This window comes from Nannobrachium achirus (genome assembly GCF_963921795.1).
Source record: "Nannobrachium achirus genome assembly, chromosome: 18".
Lineage (NCBI taxonomy): Eukaryota > Metazoa > Chordata > Actinopteri > Myctophiformes > Myctophidae > Nannobrachium > Nannobrachium achirus.
In genome coordinates this window covers 32,164,997-32,182,579 of record NC_137825.1, presented here as the reverse complement: position 1 = coordinate 32,182,579, position 17,583 = coordinate 32,164,997, and the positions used below count along the sequence as shown (strand labels likewise).

At 44.1% G+C, this 17,583-nt stretch overlaps 1 protein-coding gene across 1 annotated transcript in view; it reads left to right on the top strand.

Annotated features, from left to right (window-relative positions):
* LOC308303382 (cdc42 effector protein 4-like) overlaps positions 1 to 16,340 on the top strand; it is a 45,611-nt gene extending 29,271 nt beyond the window's left edge. The window contains exons 2-4 of the mRNA XM_080747736.1: positions 10,337 to 11,024; positions 12,411 to 12,733; positions 13,695 to 16,340. Of these exons, the coding sequence (XP_080603862.1) occupies positions 10,585 to 11,024; positions 12,411 to 12,733; positions 13,695 to 14,050 (1,119 nt within the window). The 5' untranslated portion in view covers positions 10,337 to 10,584 and the 3' untranslated portion in view covers positions 14,051 to 16,340. The remainder of the gene's footprint in view (positions 1 to 10,336; positions 11,025 to 12,410; positions 12,734 to 13,694) is intronic.
* The last annotated feature ends 1,243 nt before the right edge of the window (positions 16,341 to 17,583 follow it).

Genomic DNA, 17,583 nt, shown 5'->3' with positions numbered 1-17,583 from the left:
GGAATTTTATTCAAAAGACTATGACTAAAACGAAATCAAACCTTGGCTGTCAAAATGAACACTGGCCTGAACGTTAATTAGTATTATTGGTATGTGGATGAGCATGTAATGTTGTGTTGTAAATAGGATTTTCTTCTAGCTGTAGGCTAAAGGAGCGTAGCGGCACGGTAATGACTCGTCATTAAGGGAGCATAAATATGTTCACAGTGTGGTGAGTTTCACACTTTACTGATAATACGTTCACACTGAGGCCACACTTTGCGGGATGTCGTTGTTGGGCCTCAGTTTGACACCTAGCTGCAGGCTTCTTCTGGTCAGGAGTCGTTTGTTTATCTTTGTTTTTCTCAGTTGCTTTACAGCCTGGGGATCTAACTGCAGATCTAATCTGCTTTGTTTGTGATAGTAACAGTGAGAGTAAAAACAGGAAAGGTGATAGAGAGGAGGTGACATGGGTCGGCTTTTGAATCCAGGACAGCTTTATTCAGGCCTATGATTGATTGAATACTTTATTAACAGGTTTGCAAATAGTACGGAAGCACAATCTTTACAAAAAGATAACATGAAAAGCCCTAGGTTGTGGTATGAGCTACAATTGATCATCACTTCTTGAAGTTCATAAAAAAAGTTAGCGGGACATGATGCTCAAGTTAGTTTATAACAGGTATGTGAACTTAAATTATAGACTTACATGTAGAACAATGAAATTCTTACCTACAAAGTAGCTTAGCTAGATAATATTAAACACAAAATCAGTACTAAATGGGGAGGTAAAGGTCCAACACGTTAGTAATGAGTAAATTGAGCAAATAAGTTATACCAATGATGTTAGCATTTGATTGAATTGATTGTCATATTGGGCTACTGGCTACTATGACATGCTTGTGACACTACCAGCCACTTCCCCGCCCCTCCCCCCGTGGGAATGACATGGTGGACTGAAGGTCATAGGACTTAACATGCAGTTTGCCCGGCTATCCTTTTGTCCCATGCATGGGCTGAAGACTTGGGCCATTCTTATGCAGCGCCATTGATTAATTGATTAGTAATTGTATTGACGGCGTATCTCCTGATGTCATTTGCACATCAATGTTGCGTACAATAGAGCAGCCCCCCGGTCCCATTGTGGTCAGCGGTGTGAACCATCATGGTTTGAGGGATTCAGGCAAGTTCAATGTTAATACAAAGCAGCTAGGGCAGGGGTCTTCAATGTTTTTCAGGCTATGCAGAGTAGACCCCTTAGCTAGACCCCTTTAGAGAGAGATACTGTATGAAGCTTGTATAGACTACATTGTATAACATTGTGTTGCAGATTAAACTTCATCATACATTTCATAAACTTGTTTGACAGCACTGTCATCAGTGTTGGGTAAGTGCATTTTTGTCTTGGTTTGTTGACTTATCTTTTCTATCAATGTGTTGTATTTTCAGACATTTAACCTCTTAAAGCCTCAATACTTGGTAAACTTGGCAATTGTGGCGCTGTACTTGCAAATCTCTTTGCCGGAAATAACAGCATGGTTGTAGATCTGATCATTTTTGGCTAGTGTTCGCCTCGGATTAGGGATTCTATAGCGTTTCGATCCCCGAGTCAGGGGATTCTCTCTTCCTCTCAGACAGATGTGTTCCAAGTTTGACATGGTTACATAATACGAGAGCAACTGAGGACATGAGTGTCATAATAGTAGCAAAGTAAAAATAGGAGGGGAAAAGGTTAACCATTAACTCTGGTGGTGGCATTTTGGGTATGTCATAATAGGTGAACATTCTCACACATAGCCTAAGCCCTAGGCTATGTGTAGATCTAGATCTAGCTATAAAAAGATTAACTATGCTGACCATATAGTTATGGTCTGTTTACTCTGTTATGGCCAGAGTTGCAAATTGCAAATCTTATTTTGGGGAGGCAGGCGACAGCGGGGCACGTACCTTTTAGGCGAAGCCCGAACTGGCGAAGTGGGGAAATGTCCGATACCGTAGCGATCTGGCGAACGTCTTCTGGACAGGGCGTTTATCGTGCGCTTGCCCAGGCCTTACGGCCTGGGCATAAATATAACGATTGCATTCACCACGGCTTCGTAACTCGCGCGGCGCTCCGCCGGCCGCGCGGCCCTGGCCCGCTCTTCGCGGCCACTCGCGCCTGCGGCGCTCGGGGGCGAAGAGCAGGACCAAGGTCCGCTGGCCTTCGCGCCGCTTGCAGTGTCGTGGACAATCGATTCGCTAGATCGCTACGGTAGGAGACAAATCCCCACTTCGCCAGTTCGGGCTTCGCCAGAACAGGACTTTCCCGCGACAGCGTACAATATGTAGTACTACATGACATGTTCACAAGATGGAGTTGTAAGTGTGTTTTTGTCACCTATTGCCTTTTATGGCATATAGGTGATAAACATTCTTGCAGTGTTCACCTGATGGACCTGCAACTGCTATGGAGACTAACTGTTGCTAGCCGATATGGTCAGTATAAAGGCACTGAATTGATAGCTGATGACGAGGCCCATAGTTTCACCCTCACCATGAACTTATGCTTAATCTCTGTGCCAAGCCACCACCACCATGCAGTAGATTGCTAATAATAACTCAACTGTTGTGTGCAACTCCCCCATCTCCATTCACATTCACATTACAGGCATAATACCTTCCGTCTTATGAATAAGTCAAAAAGCTCTTTCCCTTTTCTCTTGAAAAATTTAAAGAGAGAGATGAAAACCAAGCCAGAGCAGCTGCTGTGTTTCCTCCAGGGTGGTCTTAACTGTGAGAGGCTGATAGCCTTGCCACTGCCAACCCAGATGACATCCCCCCCCTCCCCCCCCTCCCCCCAAAGCCCCGTAATGCCACAGCATCTGCTGAGCAGACAGAAAGTGGCGTGGGATATCATCTGGTCTAGGATTGTGAGGCGTTAAAGATGCCCTTAAACATGCATGAGCCTTGTGTTTTATTTCCACCTCACACTTTGAGGCTGAAAGCGTGTTCCACCTAGCTTGGTTTACTTACATAACTCCCACGTTAAGCAAAAAGTGGACCGGTGACCCCCAAAGGGGTCCTCCTTGGCTTGCTTGCTGTGTTTTCATGAGGTCTTTAAATTTTGTTGTTGCTGTCAGGCTGAAACCTTGTATCTCGTAAATTAATGTCCTACTTCGTTGTACAAAAGTGTCGCACAAAAGTTGCGAGAATAGACGCAACCGCAATTTAAGTATAAGTGGACTTGGTTGTGTGTCTATGGGTTTTTTAAATATTTAAACAATGAAAAATATTAGGTACTAACTAGAGACTTGTGACTAAGTAATAACTACTTTGGATCAATTTATTTTCATTTTCTGAATCATAACAGTTTCGGACATACATTAGGTTTGCACCCGACGGCTCTGATTAGTGTGTGTGTGTGTGTGTGCGGATGCTAGCAGCTGGAATACTAGTATGACCTGTTTGACTGTCCTGGGCCCAGGGTTTGTGAAACAGCGTTGCGATGGAATTTGGCCTCCAGCTGTGCACTGGGAAGCCCTCTGTGTGTGTGTGTGTGTGTGTTGAGAGCGCATTATGAGTACTGTTGCCATGTCTGCTGTTTATACGTGATTTTGGGCTTGTTTTGTGTTGAAGTAGCCTGTTGCGCTTTTTTGGGGGGGCTTGTTTCAAAAGTGTACTGTAACTGTAGTTGCTTATTAGGGATTGTTTCCTAAATAGTATTTAAACTAATAGTATTTAAACTTGTCAAGGATTTTCACATATTTCTTCTAGATCATCTATTTTCAATTAGCCTATGTGAACATACGGTAGGTTCAAATCATGTGGCCTATAGTCACTTCTTTTGGGCTTGTTTTCATAGACCTGCTTGCTTATTTCTCTCATAAAAGAATCTGGCAACACGGATTACGAGTCACATGCAGCTGGGGAAGGGGAACGTCCCCCCCGGGCCGGTGACCTCTTTGCCTTTTTGACTTGGACATGATGACGGTTCAAGTCAGAGTAGCAAAGAACGGCAGAGCCTCTCGAATGAGTGTTTTTCTTGCCGTCTAGACGCCTTCTGAAGAGAAACGGAGCTTAAAAAAGCCGCCCACTGTAGAGTTTTATGCCTCTTGGCCCCGTGAATGTATCTTCAGCTTCAGCCACTGTCCGGTGGAATGTTGTTTCTGGAAATTGAAACGGTAGAGTGTGCTGTTGCACGCCAGCAGCACCGGCTGCTGCACTTTACTTTGATTTGCGTTCAAAATCGTGTAGCTTTGAAGGGGTTTGAAACTGAAGATGGCAGCTGACATTCAAATGATGTCCCCGTATTTGAATAAGGCCCGGCATGCGTCCTCATCTCCCAAGGAACACAAAGGACGCCCAGAGAAAGATTACAATCTCACTGACTATGTACAGTATATGTTCAGTTTTTGTAGATTTTTGTTAACCACTTGAATCCATATTCTGGGGGGAATATTAGCCAAAAATAGCAGACATCTCATAGTTGTAGTAATAATTAACATCAGGGCGTAATTGACTGGGTTGTCAGACACGGACAGATCAAAAGGTTAGTTCAGTTACTTACATTGTCACATTCCTAAGCCAATAATTTGATGACCAGCAGAGTGAGAGTCAATGGAGACTCTGAGTCGACTTTGACGGTCATCAAATTATTGGCTTAGAAATGTGACGAAAACAAACAAACCTCCATGAACTTGAGGTGTGTAATTGATAGAAAATATATTTTTTGGTTTGACTACTCCTTTAAGGGAAAAAAGGGGAAAGTATGTGCAGTTGGAGAGGGTATAGTATAGTGTTATGTCTCATTGCAACGTTATCTAGATGTTTCATATACAGGTTATAAAGCTTTTTTGAGACACATGGCAATCTTTTGCAGTCACTTTTGGGACAATTAGAAGCCATTAGAAGCATTGCACAAAGAAAACAGCTGTGCAGTAGGCCCATGTCAGTGATCCACTCGGTACAGTGCAGGAAACTCAATGGTTTGTAGTCCTTATAGGGTGGTTGTATTCCATTAGCTAACCTTATTTTATCGCAACAGTTCACATATCTGTGGATACAGCCCCTAATGGGGCCTGGATCATGACCCAGAGAGGGTTAATACACGCATTGCTCCCCATTATACACAGAGGGGCCCCTGTAAGCAAACGGGACCATTTCCTAGAATGACCCCCAAGGTGTGAGAGGCCTTGGTACCTTTTCTGATATCTGAGCGACCGCACAGAGCTCTTTCATGTTGAGGTGATGAGAGTGTTTCTAATAATGAGTCCCATGAAAAGCATTCCCCTGCTACTGTGGCATTGTTGTCATTGTTTTATCACTCAGCATGAGGACAGTGGGCGGCGTTAATCCATCTGAATGAGGTGATGTCATCCCAGAGGGGGATAAAGGTCTCTCTCTCTCTCTCTCTCTCCTCCCGGCTCCAGCTTGGAGACAGGAAGTTAATAGGGCAGGCGTGAAGTGGGCGGACGTCTTTTTTTAGGCGACCGGAAGCAGGTTGGAGTCTATTGATTCCATCAAGATTGAACGTGAACACAGCTTCTGAACCATTCTTTAATTAACCCCATGGTCTCTGGACCTGACCGTCACAAAGCCACACAATCTGCCCAAGATCTTCATACTAAAATGTATTTTTTTTCCAGGAGAAAATCAACTTTGTTGTTTCCAGCAACAGACTAATCTATAGCAGTGGTTCTCACTCCCCAAATCATTTTCGGGTTAGGGTTACATTGTTTTCACTCTCAACAGTAACCAAACCGACATAAACTTTAAGTGTATAGAGGGTAGGCCTATTTGCACATTTCTAAAGTGACAATTTAAGGACTTTTTAATACTTTTTTAAAAATTAAACATTGGCCAAATTGTCAAATAGAACCGTATTATACAAAATGTAATTCATTAGTGCTTGTCAGGGTGGGAGGGGTCCCCAGTTAAAATATGATTATTTTGGGGGTCGCAACGTGAATAGGTTGAGAACCACTGTTCTATAGCACCAGTAAACATAGAGAACCACTGTTCTATAGCACCAGTAAACATAGAGAACCACTGTTCTATAGCACCAGTAGAGAACCACTGTTCTATAGCACCAGTAAACATAGGACGTTTACCAGATCTGCCATCGCCCTCTTTAGGAGACTATTAGATTATGCAGAAATAATTGTGAGTCTGACTTATAGCAAATAATGACGATTATGTAATGATGGTGACGGGCCTAAGTGGCAGGTAGTAATAACAACTAACCGTTTACTCTCCTTAATGCCAACTTAATGACTGAATTAATCTGGTCGGTCCTTGGCAGACATCTACAAATGCAACAGCTGCAGTATATAAAGTGTTAGCTAAGATTGGCAAACACTTGAGTGGACATAAGGAGTGAACAATTGTACCTCACACCAAACCAGACGGGCTACGCACTAAATGAGCCAAAAATAATGTTTAATGGTTTTCATGCCTTGCTACAGTGAGTTATATAAATACCAGTAATAATATCTGCTGATAACAGATCATCCTGAATTGACCTGCGCTATAAGCCTACTAGTGGGCTGGGAACTCTCATGGTCACAGCACACAGGAGTGTTTGCTGTGCTAGGGTGGTGTTATTTATTGCCGTTCGCTTCAGCTAAGTGCTTAATTACAGTCACCATGACCTGGTGTGTGAACCTTTGCTGTTGATAATGGAACTCCTAATGGCTTTTGCGGTTCATGTTTTTACTCTGGGCTGCTTGGTGTTTTATTTACGTTTTGGCAGTCTGGATAGCTCAGTCGGTACAGCACTACACGCCTTTGACCATATAAGGTCATGGTGGGTTAGATCCCAGCCACCCGCCAACTCAGTGTATGAGTAGTGCGGCTTGGGTGCGGCCGGTTAAGTTGTGCGGTACGCACTGGGAGCTGATGGTAGGTATGGAGCTCCACCTCAGCAATCCATCTCCCAGGGGTCAGTAGCCTCGCGTAGCCAGGCTAACTCATCTGCGAAGAGAAAAGCCTGGTGACAATATCAGGCAGAGACTGTTCAACTTCCGCCGCGAGACTTTCAACGGAAGACTACAATGCATGACGTAACTTCCGCTAGAACCAACCGGAAGTCATATTGTGGCCAGGTTGAGGGGACAGTGGTTACATGTGAGAACCACTGGTCAAGCACATGGGGATAGACTCCTGCATTCTCGGCTGATACTGACAATAGAGGGTGTTCGCGCCTACCGAGTGGCAAAAACTACTTTCTGTCCTTGACACCCCATACATAAAAAAAAGTCCTATCTGATTGCATTGAATGATGTTAAACTCACTTTGCCTCTCGATTTCTATTCACTTTATGCATGTGCATACCCTCTTTAAGCCTCTCCAACCTGCAGTATCTACTTGGTTTAGTTGGTTGGTCTTGCCGCAAGCAGAGTGACACGTTGTGAGCTTGTAACTCGCCTGTTTGTGGCGTGTGCCATGGCGTACAACTAATAATTCAAAAGTTAGGGTATCTTCATAGAAGCTACAGAAACCACACAAAGCGTGGAAAATAACAGCGTTCTCTGTAGGGGTGAACCGTCCTTTGAAAGAAGGACGGTTAAATAGTCAACCATTCTTCTGAGTGCCCTCAGTTCTCTCTGCTGCTACAGTTGACTTTTCAGTATCAACAGGCTCGTTTGTCACAGATGCTAATGTTTTCACGGGTGACGTTTGCGTTTGGAATATTGTTGCCTGAAGCCCCGTTCATTCATTCATTAATTCATTCACTCATTCTGGGGGCATTCTATGGCTGAAGTGTGGGCTTCAATAGAGAACTGGTCTTTAAGACACCATGGGTATGGTTGTCTGGCAGCACTGTGGTGACAATTGAAACCATTGTTGATGTCACTAGCATGGTCCTCAAACATTGTCTCAAAGACCCACAAAACGATGTGTTTAGCTGCGTACCGCCCACAAAATATGTGGTGCCAGTAACCCCCATAAGAGAAGATTTGTGTGTGAATGTCTTCAAAATGATTTTGAACGACGGTGACTTGAGGACAGATTGTTGCCAGATGAAATCGGACCCTCTCGGCCAAATTACCCGTGTCATCAACTTATTGAGCTGCAGATCCCAGGGTACACACTCGCTGGAGATCAAAGTGACTTATTGGCGTGAAAATCAAGAGCGCCGGGACGTGTAATTCACACACCCTAACTCCCCATATCAGCACATTTATCACAGGTGTCTTCACATTAAAGAAAGAGCACTTTATCAGATCAACACTGTCTCATGAGTTATGTATACTCTTTTTGGTCTCTGTGATGAGAGGAGGTTGAGGCTGGGAGCAGCAGAGCTGATCCCAGCAGAAGAAAAGCTGTTCCACTTGTTCTTTTATTCCTGGCAGCCCAAGCTGTGTTTGGGCTCTCGCTGTATCCTGTGTCTTTGCTACTTATGTAACAGCCGGGCCCCCAGAGTGGGAGCAGAGATGCTGCTCAAACTACAGAACCCCGCACCCCATAATTATTTTTTGAAGCGCCACTGGCTAAGCCAAATTGCCAGTGGTGGAAAGAAGTACGGGGATTTTCTTTTTTTTATTATATTTTTTGGGGGTCTTTTCCGCCTTTATTTGGATAGTACACAACTCGCTGTTTGTGAGCAGTGAGCAGTTTGTGAAACGCTTAAACCCGTTTTTATTCTGGGATTTTGCATGAAACATTCTACACACAATCTAAGGACATTTAGCTAACATGCCTATGAAGTGCACACAAAAACACCTCAAATCATGAACACAGCCTGCGATGTGCGTGAAATCTTGCAAGCACATTCCCACTAGGTCAAGGAACATATGCCACCCTTCTCACATTGGCCTGTTATCGCGCCACCAGCGGGTCAACTTTTGCATAATACAGTAACGTCAAAGAGAGCACTGCCTGCGATCTTGACATTTTGTACTGTTATAGCCAATGTTTTTTGGCTTGAAGCGAGCCCACAATTGTTTTCGAAGGAACAATATTTTCTAGTTCAATATGAAGTATTGAAAGATGGACATACTTAAAGTAAAAGTACCTCTATTGTACTTGCATACTTAAGTAGACTTACACTTACTCACTTTCCTTCACTGCAATAAGCTATTTTTTTTTCAGAGAGTTCAAGAAATGTATCAGGAGTGCCATACAGAAGCACAGTGCACAAATGGAAAATATATAGCATCACTGTCGGGCACAAACCTATCTCCCAAGTATATATTTTTTTCTTTCGTAAAATAAAGCCTTGCTTCATCACACAAGTATGTTGTACAAAACTGGTGAAAATAGCCGATCTGCATGCAAACAACGGGCGTTGTGTGCTTGTAGATCAGCGTACTATGCTTCACACAAAATCATAAAAAGTGGCAGTTCGACCAGGATCTGCTTGACGAGGATCTGCCACTTTTCCCGTTTTTGAATTTGAATCCCGAAAAGTAACAGTCTTGGACATATTAGGTTTCCGCCCACGACAGAGACGATCTGTGGTGACGACACAGTATGAAAGTTCAACGGTTGGTTATTATGAGTTAAAGTGAGAGCACTGTCAACCGTGTCCCAGAAAGCAGGCTTTTCTCCCCTTCGTTACATAATCCCCTCAGACCTCAGAATGTAAAAAGCTATTTGGTATATAGAGAGAGAGGCTTCATTTCAAAGCCCTGGCACATGCAGAGTTTCCACCAGCCCATGCAGATCATGGATAGGAGAGGGAAGTAAATTGCCCCGCATTAGGATCCCAGACACAGCCAGTGGGTGGAAAGTATAGCTATAGGTGCATTTACTCCAGTGCTGTCGAGGTATTCTTTACTTTACTATTTCCGTTGGCTTGATATTTTATACTTTAGACTCCACTACATCTCAAAGGCAACTTTTTTTACACCCTTTTATGCAATTGTTTGACAGCTTTAGTTACATGTTACTTACGAAGTATAAAACAGGGTCTGTATATGATTCTGAATTGGGCATATGCCTACTTTTGTGGCTTTAAAGTTACTGTTATGCTCATACTTTTGTACTTGCAGTAAGTAAGAGTTTGGATACAGGAGTATTTCCACACATTTCCTTTTACTTAAGTTGATCAAAATCTGAGTACCACGTCCACCACAGCAAACCGAGTCACAGCTCACTGGAGCAGCAGTTTCAAATAGTTTGGTACTCTTCCAAAAAGGAATGGGTTTAGAAAGAGCGCCAGAAAGCCTGTCTAATGTTATTAAGTTTGCTGTTTTCCACGTGGTGTGCCAAGTCATAATGTTGGCCTGGGGTTCATATGATAACTGATGTTTTGTTTTTAATTCTGTCCATTCCTTCTCCTTTCTTCTCCTCCTTCTTCTTCAGCACTGAAGAGATTTGTTCCAAATATGTAAAGTGCACTGTAAATAAAACAGTATTCTTCTTCTTTCCGTAGGTTCGAGGCAACACCGCATCAACTGTCTTGTCAGTGTTCCGGGACGATCGTAATGGCCGCCGCACACACCAGATGCCTGGAATTTAACTTGCTTTGACAACGTCCCACACAGTTTCCACCGCCGTAAAAGAAAAGAAACGACACTCGCAGCGGCAAACTCCTCGAAAAAACGACTGTCAGTCTGTGGATATTTTTTTCAAAACGATAGAGACCGTGCTGTGCCTGCCAGCATCATCCACATCACCACCATGCCTATCCTCAAGCAGCTGGTGTCCAACTCCAACGCGTCCAAGCGACGCTCCCGGGCCGACCTGACGGCCGAGATGATCAGCGCGCCGCTGGGCGACTTCCGCCACACCATGCACGTGGGCCGCGGCGGCGACGCCTTCGGCGACACGTCGTTCCTCAGCACGCGGTCGGGCGAGCCGCCCCGGGAGGCCACCTCCACGACCGCCCCGGCCGACCACCACCATCCCCCCAATAAGCAGGACTCCCCAGGGGGAGGAGGGGGGCACAAGCCGGGCCTCCTCTCCCGTACGTTCCGGAGCAGCAAGCGCTCGCAGTCGGTGAACCGTGGCGGCGACGGGAAGTACGACTCCAACCTCATACTGCCCTCCACTGGCGCCGGCTCGGCCAGCTACGTGAAGAACGCCATATCGCTGCCGTACCTCAACGACGAGGATGCTGGGTAATTATGAGCCTGGACTAGGGCATTCATCAACTATTCGAATATCAAAGTCACTATTCGACGTTGTTCACCGAAGTCGAATATTCTTTTTTTATTTTTGTTATTTGTTTTTTTCTCTTTAAAAAATATATAGTTTATAAACTTGACTAGATAGGAAGTCATAAGAATGAGTTGTCAATGCCCCTGGTGGATGAATTTGTTAATGCTCTATATCAGGGGTTCTCAAACATTTTTAGGCAGTGACCCCCAAAATTAACATATTTGAACAGAGGACCCCCACCCTGACAAGCACTTGGAATTGTAGGTATTACATTTAATGTGACTCGGTTCCACAGATAAATATTGTGAAAATAAACAATCTACATGCTCACAATTGTGAGCATGTAGATCTGCTATTTTCACAATGTTCACCTCTTGCTTACTTAATATTTGACAGTTTGTCCAGTCCTGTCGAATATTCGACTATTCGAATACTTTGAGGTCGAATAATTTGAATATTAAAAATCACTATTCGTGAATGCCCTAGCCTGGACCATAGTTGTTTACATAATGGTTTGGCATTAACCGTTCATTACTCATTGAAAATATTTCATGTATTTTCAAACATTTTACCCCTCAGAAGAATTTGGAAATAGCCGATCTACAAGCTCACAACACTTTGCGAGAGCGACTATTACAAAAAAGAAACAGTATCAAAGTATAATGTTATTGATTATTATTTATAATGTCAATGTTATTGTCATTCTTTGCTGTGGATCTTTTGTTTACAAAGCCTAAAAGACAAACATTTTAATTCCAATGTTCAATGAAAAAGAAAAATCACGATTAATCACTCAAACACAAGCGTGTCACGTTGTGAGCTTGTAGACTCTAGACTTAAGTCTAGAGGGTGTACTGTAAAGCCCCTATCATAGTAGGCACCACGGTGATAAGCTATCCACCGAGGTGTAGTCTTTTTAAGTCATAAAACTACAACATCACGTCATTACTCGCGGTGAAGAGCTATCCACCGCGAACCCCGACACATCTCTCTGTTTTTACTATCAGACAGATCGGCCCATCACCCCGTTCACTTATTGTTCGATCTAGACCAGTCAGTCACAGTGATAGAACTTCACCGTGACTATGATAGCCTCCACTTGTTTTCTCACTTTAGGTGGATAGCTTATCACCTAAAAATTGCGGTGAATAGCTCTTCACCCTGGACTCTGATAGAGGCTTAAGTAGTTACTTATGTGAAAATTAATCAACGAGGACTACAGATGGAGATGAGCTTCAGATCAGTTCATTGAATTCGCGTTCACTTATCGGATGTTCGTTAATGTGCATTGTCCCATCTAGATACGAAAAGTACAATTAAAGTGAAACGTTTTGTGACGGTGACAGGCGCGGCGTACGGCTGGCGAAGAGCGTCTCCTCCAGCCCCATGAGAAAGCTGACGGAGGCGGACGGAGGAGGAGGAGGAGGCAACAGGCCGGCCAACGGCGGAGGAGCCATGGCCGCCATGGCCACGCTGGACGCCGAGTTCGACGAGCACAACTTCGGCGAGCTGACGGACCTGCCGGCGTCCATGCCCCGGGGAGGAGGCATGAAGCACGCAGAGTCCATCATGTCGTTCCACATCGACCTGGGACCCTCCATGCTGGGGGACATCCTCAGTGTGATGGAGAAGAAGGGCTGGGAGGACGACGACCTGGGATACGAGGAAGGCAAGTAGAACTACTGATTGATTTCTTGATTGATTTCTTAACCAATTTAGAACGGGTGCCACATTATTGTGTATCTTATCTGTATTTTATGCTATAAATTATTATTATTATTTAAGTATTGAAAAATAGCAGATATAGAAGCTCACAGCGCCGCAGTCGGTGCTGCGCTGCGAGCTTGTAGATCTGCTATTTTTGAAAATTAGAATTTTGACCCGATTCTTTAAGTGTCTTTTGAATCCTTGTTTCTATGTCAGCAAATATCTAGTTCCAGGGACCACCCAGAAGCAAAATTTGAGTTACAAACGCTTTAAAAATACATATATTCAAAGATTTGCACACATTTTCATGACTTTTTCAAAAATAGCAGATCTACAAGCTCGCAGTGCGGCACTCGGTGCCGTGCTGTGAGCTTGTATATCTGCTATGTTTCAATAGCTAAAGCATTCAATAATTCTAGGCCTAATTAATCATTGATTGACTTGATTGAAAATTGATTCATAAGGACAAAATACACAAGAAAGCCCACGGGAAGGGAACAACTTTACAAATACAAATCGGGGACAAAAAACGAAATGCAAGAAAGCACAACGTATTTAAAGACATTAAAAGGGATCGACATTTTTGATCTAAATGATCAGTACTTAGTTTAAAATTAAGTCATATTATTGGACAACCATGAGAATGGGAATTTAAAGTTTAAAGGCATTTGTAGAATCGGCCTCAGGTCTTAAACATTTAGGACTGAGGCAGATCCTAAAAATGCCTTCTAAATCAAGTTTTCTGAAATTTTCATTCAAAAATTACAAAAGATTTATGTTGTTGCTATATATATACTGTACAAAGCAACTTCTTCCCCAAAAGCGGTTCCCGTCTTGAAAGTCCAAAATGGGTTCATGGGATTGAATCCCCGGTAGGTGATTATATCTTAACTATTTTCAAACTGTCTCACCCCACCCTAAAGGCAAGGGCAGTGAGGGACGTGGCTCGCCCTCCCTCAGCCCCCCCACGGAGGACGAGGACGCAGGCCCCCCCGCCAGGCCCCCCCGCAGCATGATGTACCAGAAGACCCCCGTGGACCCCTACACCCCAGAGCTGCGCGTCCGGGGCACCAACAACGCCAGCACCACCAACAACCAGAGCCAGTACCTGGACAGCTGCTCCGTGTCCAGCTCGGGCTCCGCAGCCCTGGACGAGCAGAAGGCCCACAACCACAACAACCACACGGACACGGACAGCGCAAAGTACAGCTCGCCACGGGGCGAGGACGACCGAGATTTCTCCTTCATGGACGAGGACGATGATGAAATTCGGGTTTAAAAACAAAACTAAACACTTAAAAAAAAAACCTATAGCATCCGTATTGTGGGGAAGGCTTTCTCGGTCGGCTATTTTCAGCTAAAGCTCTCTTTTTCCCGCACAATAACGGAAAACGAAAAAATACACTAGTATAGAGCCTTGAGGGACTCCGGGGGTCAAACGTATATATAGGGTTTAAGTGGTTCAACCGAGGGTGTTTGAGAACACAGGAGGGGGAGGACTGGTGTTTTTTTTCTTTTCCTCCACAAAGTTGGGATGTTCTCACACTAGCTGAGAAGGGGGGAGAAAAAGGAAAAGCGGGACGGCCACATTCCCATCGCACTACGTTATGGATCTATCTCAGTCTGCGGCACCACAGCGTACAAAAAAAGAAGGAAAAAACAGACTGCAATTAAGCCTTAGTCACGCCACTATGGCCCAGAGGTTAGTGAAGTAGGCATGTGTGTGTGTAAAGTGTCCCAGATTGAGTGGGGAATGAAAATGTCCCCCATATGAGTTCCCATTAAACGAATTCCAGTGTTGACCACTGAGAGAAGCAACAAATGGAGGCTGGGAAACTCAAATTGCGCTCTCTCTCTCTTCGTCTCTCTCTCGCATCAACAAATTGGCCTCTCCCTTAAATGTGTTTGTGGGTTGTTGATTTTCTTTTCTTTCTTTTTCCTTTTCAATCTGGAGCTCTTACTCGCCTTCATAACAGAACTCTGTTGTTATGCCAAACGTCAGTTTGGACGCTATTGACTGGTATTCTGATGTGTTAGTGTCGTTATTATTATTACTGGCGGGGGGGAGGAAAACAACTTCTATTCTTCATTCGTTGGCTTTGTCCACAGAACACATTTAGTTTTAGCCGCCAACGCCTGTCAGCCATAGGGTAAAAGACCTCTTCCCGGCACCCAGGCATAGAGCGCTTGAGCGTTCTCTCTCAGTCAGCGTGTGTTTCGCCACAGAAGAAGCGCCCTGAAACAGTTCAAATTCAGGAGAGGATTGGCACTCTTTTGATCCTCCTGGCTGTGACAACAACCCGGGCCAATTACGACCTGACGTTGAATTATTACTACAACCCTCTGAAGTCCATATTAATCATTTTACACAGATGACCATCACGAAACGTGACAGGACATTCGGGGACAGCAACGTATTGATCGGTTGCGGTGTGTGAGCGCTAATAGACATGATATCCAAAGCACTCCTCCACCAATGCCACTCCACTTTCCGTGGACACAGGCCAATCTTTTGCCTAACTATTCTTTTCGTCACCCTCGTGTTGAGTTCCTGTCGCCCTCGGCGCGGCGTGCTGAGGAGGAAGGAAACGAAACGCCACCGCCAGTGGGGTCGTGACCCCTCGACATTCTGGGTGAGCCAAAGGTACTGGTTCTCAACATTGGGGGTCCACAGACCACTTCTCTCAGAGTTAAATTAAACACATCGGAAATTTACATTGTAGATTGGTGGGTCCCAGAGTCAACTGATGATGATGATGATGATAATAATACATTTTATTTATAACGCACTTTAAAGTTTTGGCAAATCTCAAAGTGCTACAGGTTAAAAACATGGCAGAAAACACCACCAAACAATTACATGGGACCCCTACTAGGCTAAAGGGTCAAATTACAAACTAGGTAAAGGGTATAGAGAGAAAAAAATAATAATTAAGGAAACGCTTTGTTAAAAAGGTAGGTCCATGTTAAATCATTGAACTAAACAATACCGGAAACCCTACTCTTACAATGTGAAATCCTCAGTGTTCAATTCAGCTCTGGAGAACTCAACACTCATAGTTTACAGCCCCCCTGTGAGTGTCCATTTGGGACCCCAGGGCCCCCACACACTTTGGGGGGAAACAGTGGGATAAAACAAACTCTTCAGTCACATGGGAATCCCTTTGAGAGCCGCCACGGTGAAAAGGTCAGGAAGGGGGACGTTTGAGGTCGCGGAGTGAAAGTGTAACGTATGTTTCCTAGAGATTTACTGAGGGAGGAAGGAAGGGGGAGAGGAACCAGAAGTGATATTGAGTCAGCGCAGCGTGAAAGAGAAATGTTTCTGGCAGAGCTGAAAAGATGAATAGAAAATACAAATAAAAAGAGCATTATATTATATAAATAAATACTTGTTTATTTCTACTTTCAAGGGGTTAATGTTGTATTTGTTTTCTTCATTCTGCATCCGTACATTATTCAGCACGATAAAAACATTTTTCTTGTCCTAAAAGAAATTGCTGATCCACACCAAGCTCACAACTCATCGCGATCCGGCTGTTTTTCCGGGCGAGGACGAAGTATCAAAAGGACTTTTACTGTGGCTGTCAAACTTATATTTGTCCTCACAATAACTACAGTATCTGTGGGAACTGAGTCAAGCTAAATTCTATGCCTCAATTTCTACAATTCCAATGCTTGTCAGGAGAGAAATCATATTTGAACTTGGGACCCCCAGTTCAAATATGATTATTTTGAGGGGGGTCTCCAGTTCAAATATGAATATTTTGAGTGGTGTCACCAGTTCAAATATGACAAGGTTGAGAACCACACTAATAGGGGATCACGGTTTTCTTTCTTTATCTGTTTTTTTTTTCCTTGATTGCATTCGTTTGATTTCTTTCATGATTGATGGTATTACTCAGCGATCCAGTGCTGAGCCTTATGGGTGATACGAGCTGACAATTTTACAGTAGTCGTTACTACGTTGCACTTGATTCATGGACTTAAAGTAGACACAACACTAATCTCAGTCACATGGCAAGAACGGTGCTTCCTTGAGGGGAAATAACTAAACAAAAAAAGGAAGTCTTTGGATAAGTTTATACACCTCATAAATAAAATGGCACAGTGGTTTTGTCGGCTATTATCCACACCCCCTACACAGGTGACATTTTACTTCTGCTCGTCACATCCCATTCCGCACTACCAAGTCAGGATCGGCTCAGCAGGTCAGCAGAAAGACTCTGGAGAGATGGGTCTGGGGAAGGAGTCAGTGGGTGTATTGAAAAGATGGCTCTGAAATGAAATCCAGCCAACGTCTCTTGGATGTCCGTCCGTCTGGGTGTACAGCGGTGGTTCTCAAAGTGGAGGGGTTCCAAGGGGTCATTGGCAAATTTAGTTAATATACTAACGAAAGATGTACGTGTAGATCGTCAAGTTGATTCGTCGCAGGAGAGAACCTCATAAGCGATAACGTAACCCAATAGGAACAGGGTTATTAAATCACCCAATCATGTGGCTTTTTCACGGCCACTCAGTTCATTTGCGGTCGCTCGCTGTCTGATTGGCCGCTGACCAGCTGGATCTGTTCCACCATTGGTTAGATTTGGGAACAGGAAATTGCAGGCGAGCTGCTTCTATATCAGTGGTACTCAAAGGTTTTTTTTTTTTTTTTAATTTGAAGGACCCCCCACCCCACCCCTAACTTTGAGAGCGTACCAACGGGTCCCTTTGGTTCCACAACCTCAAGAGTTCGAGACCCGTGAGGGACCATTTGGAACCCTCTCAAGGAACCACAAAGGGTCCCTGGACCACACTTTGAGAACCACTGTT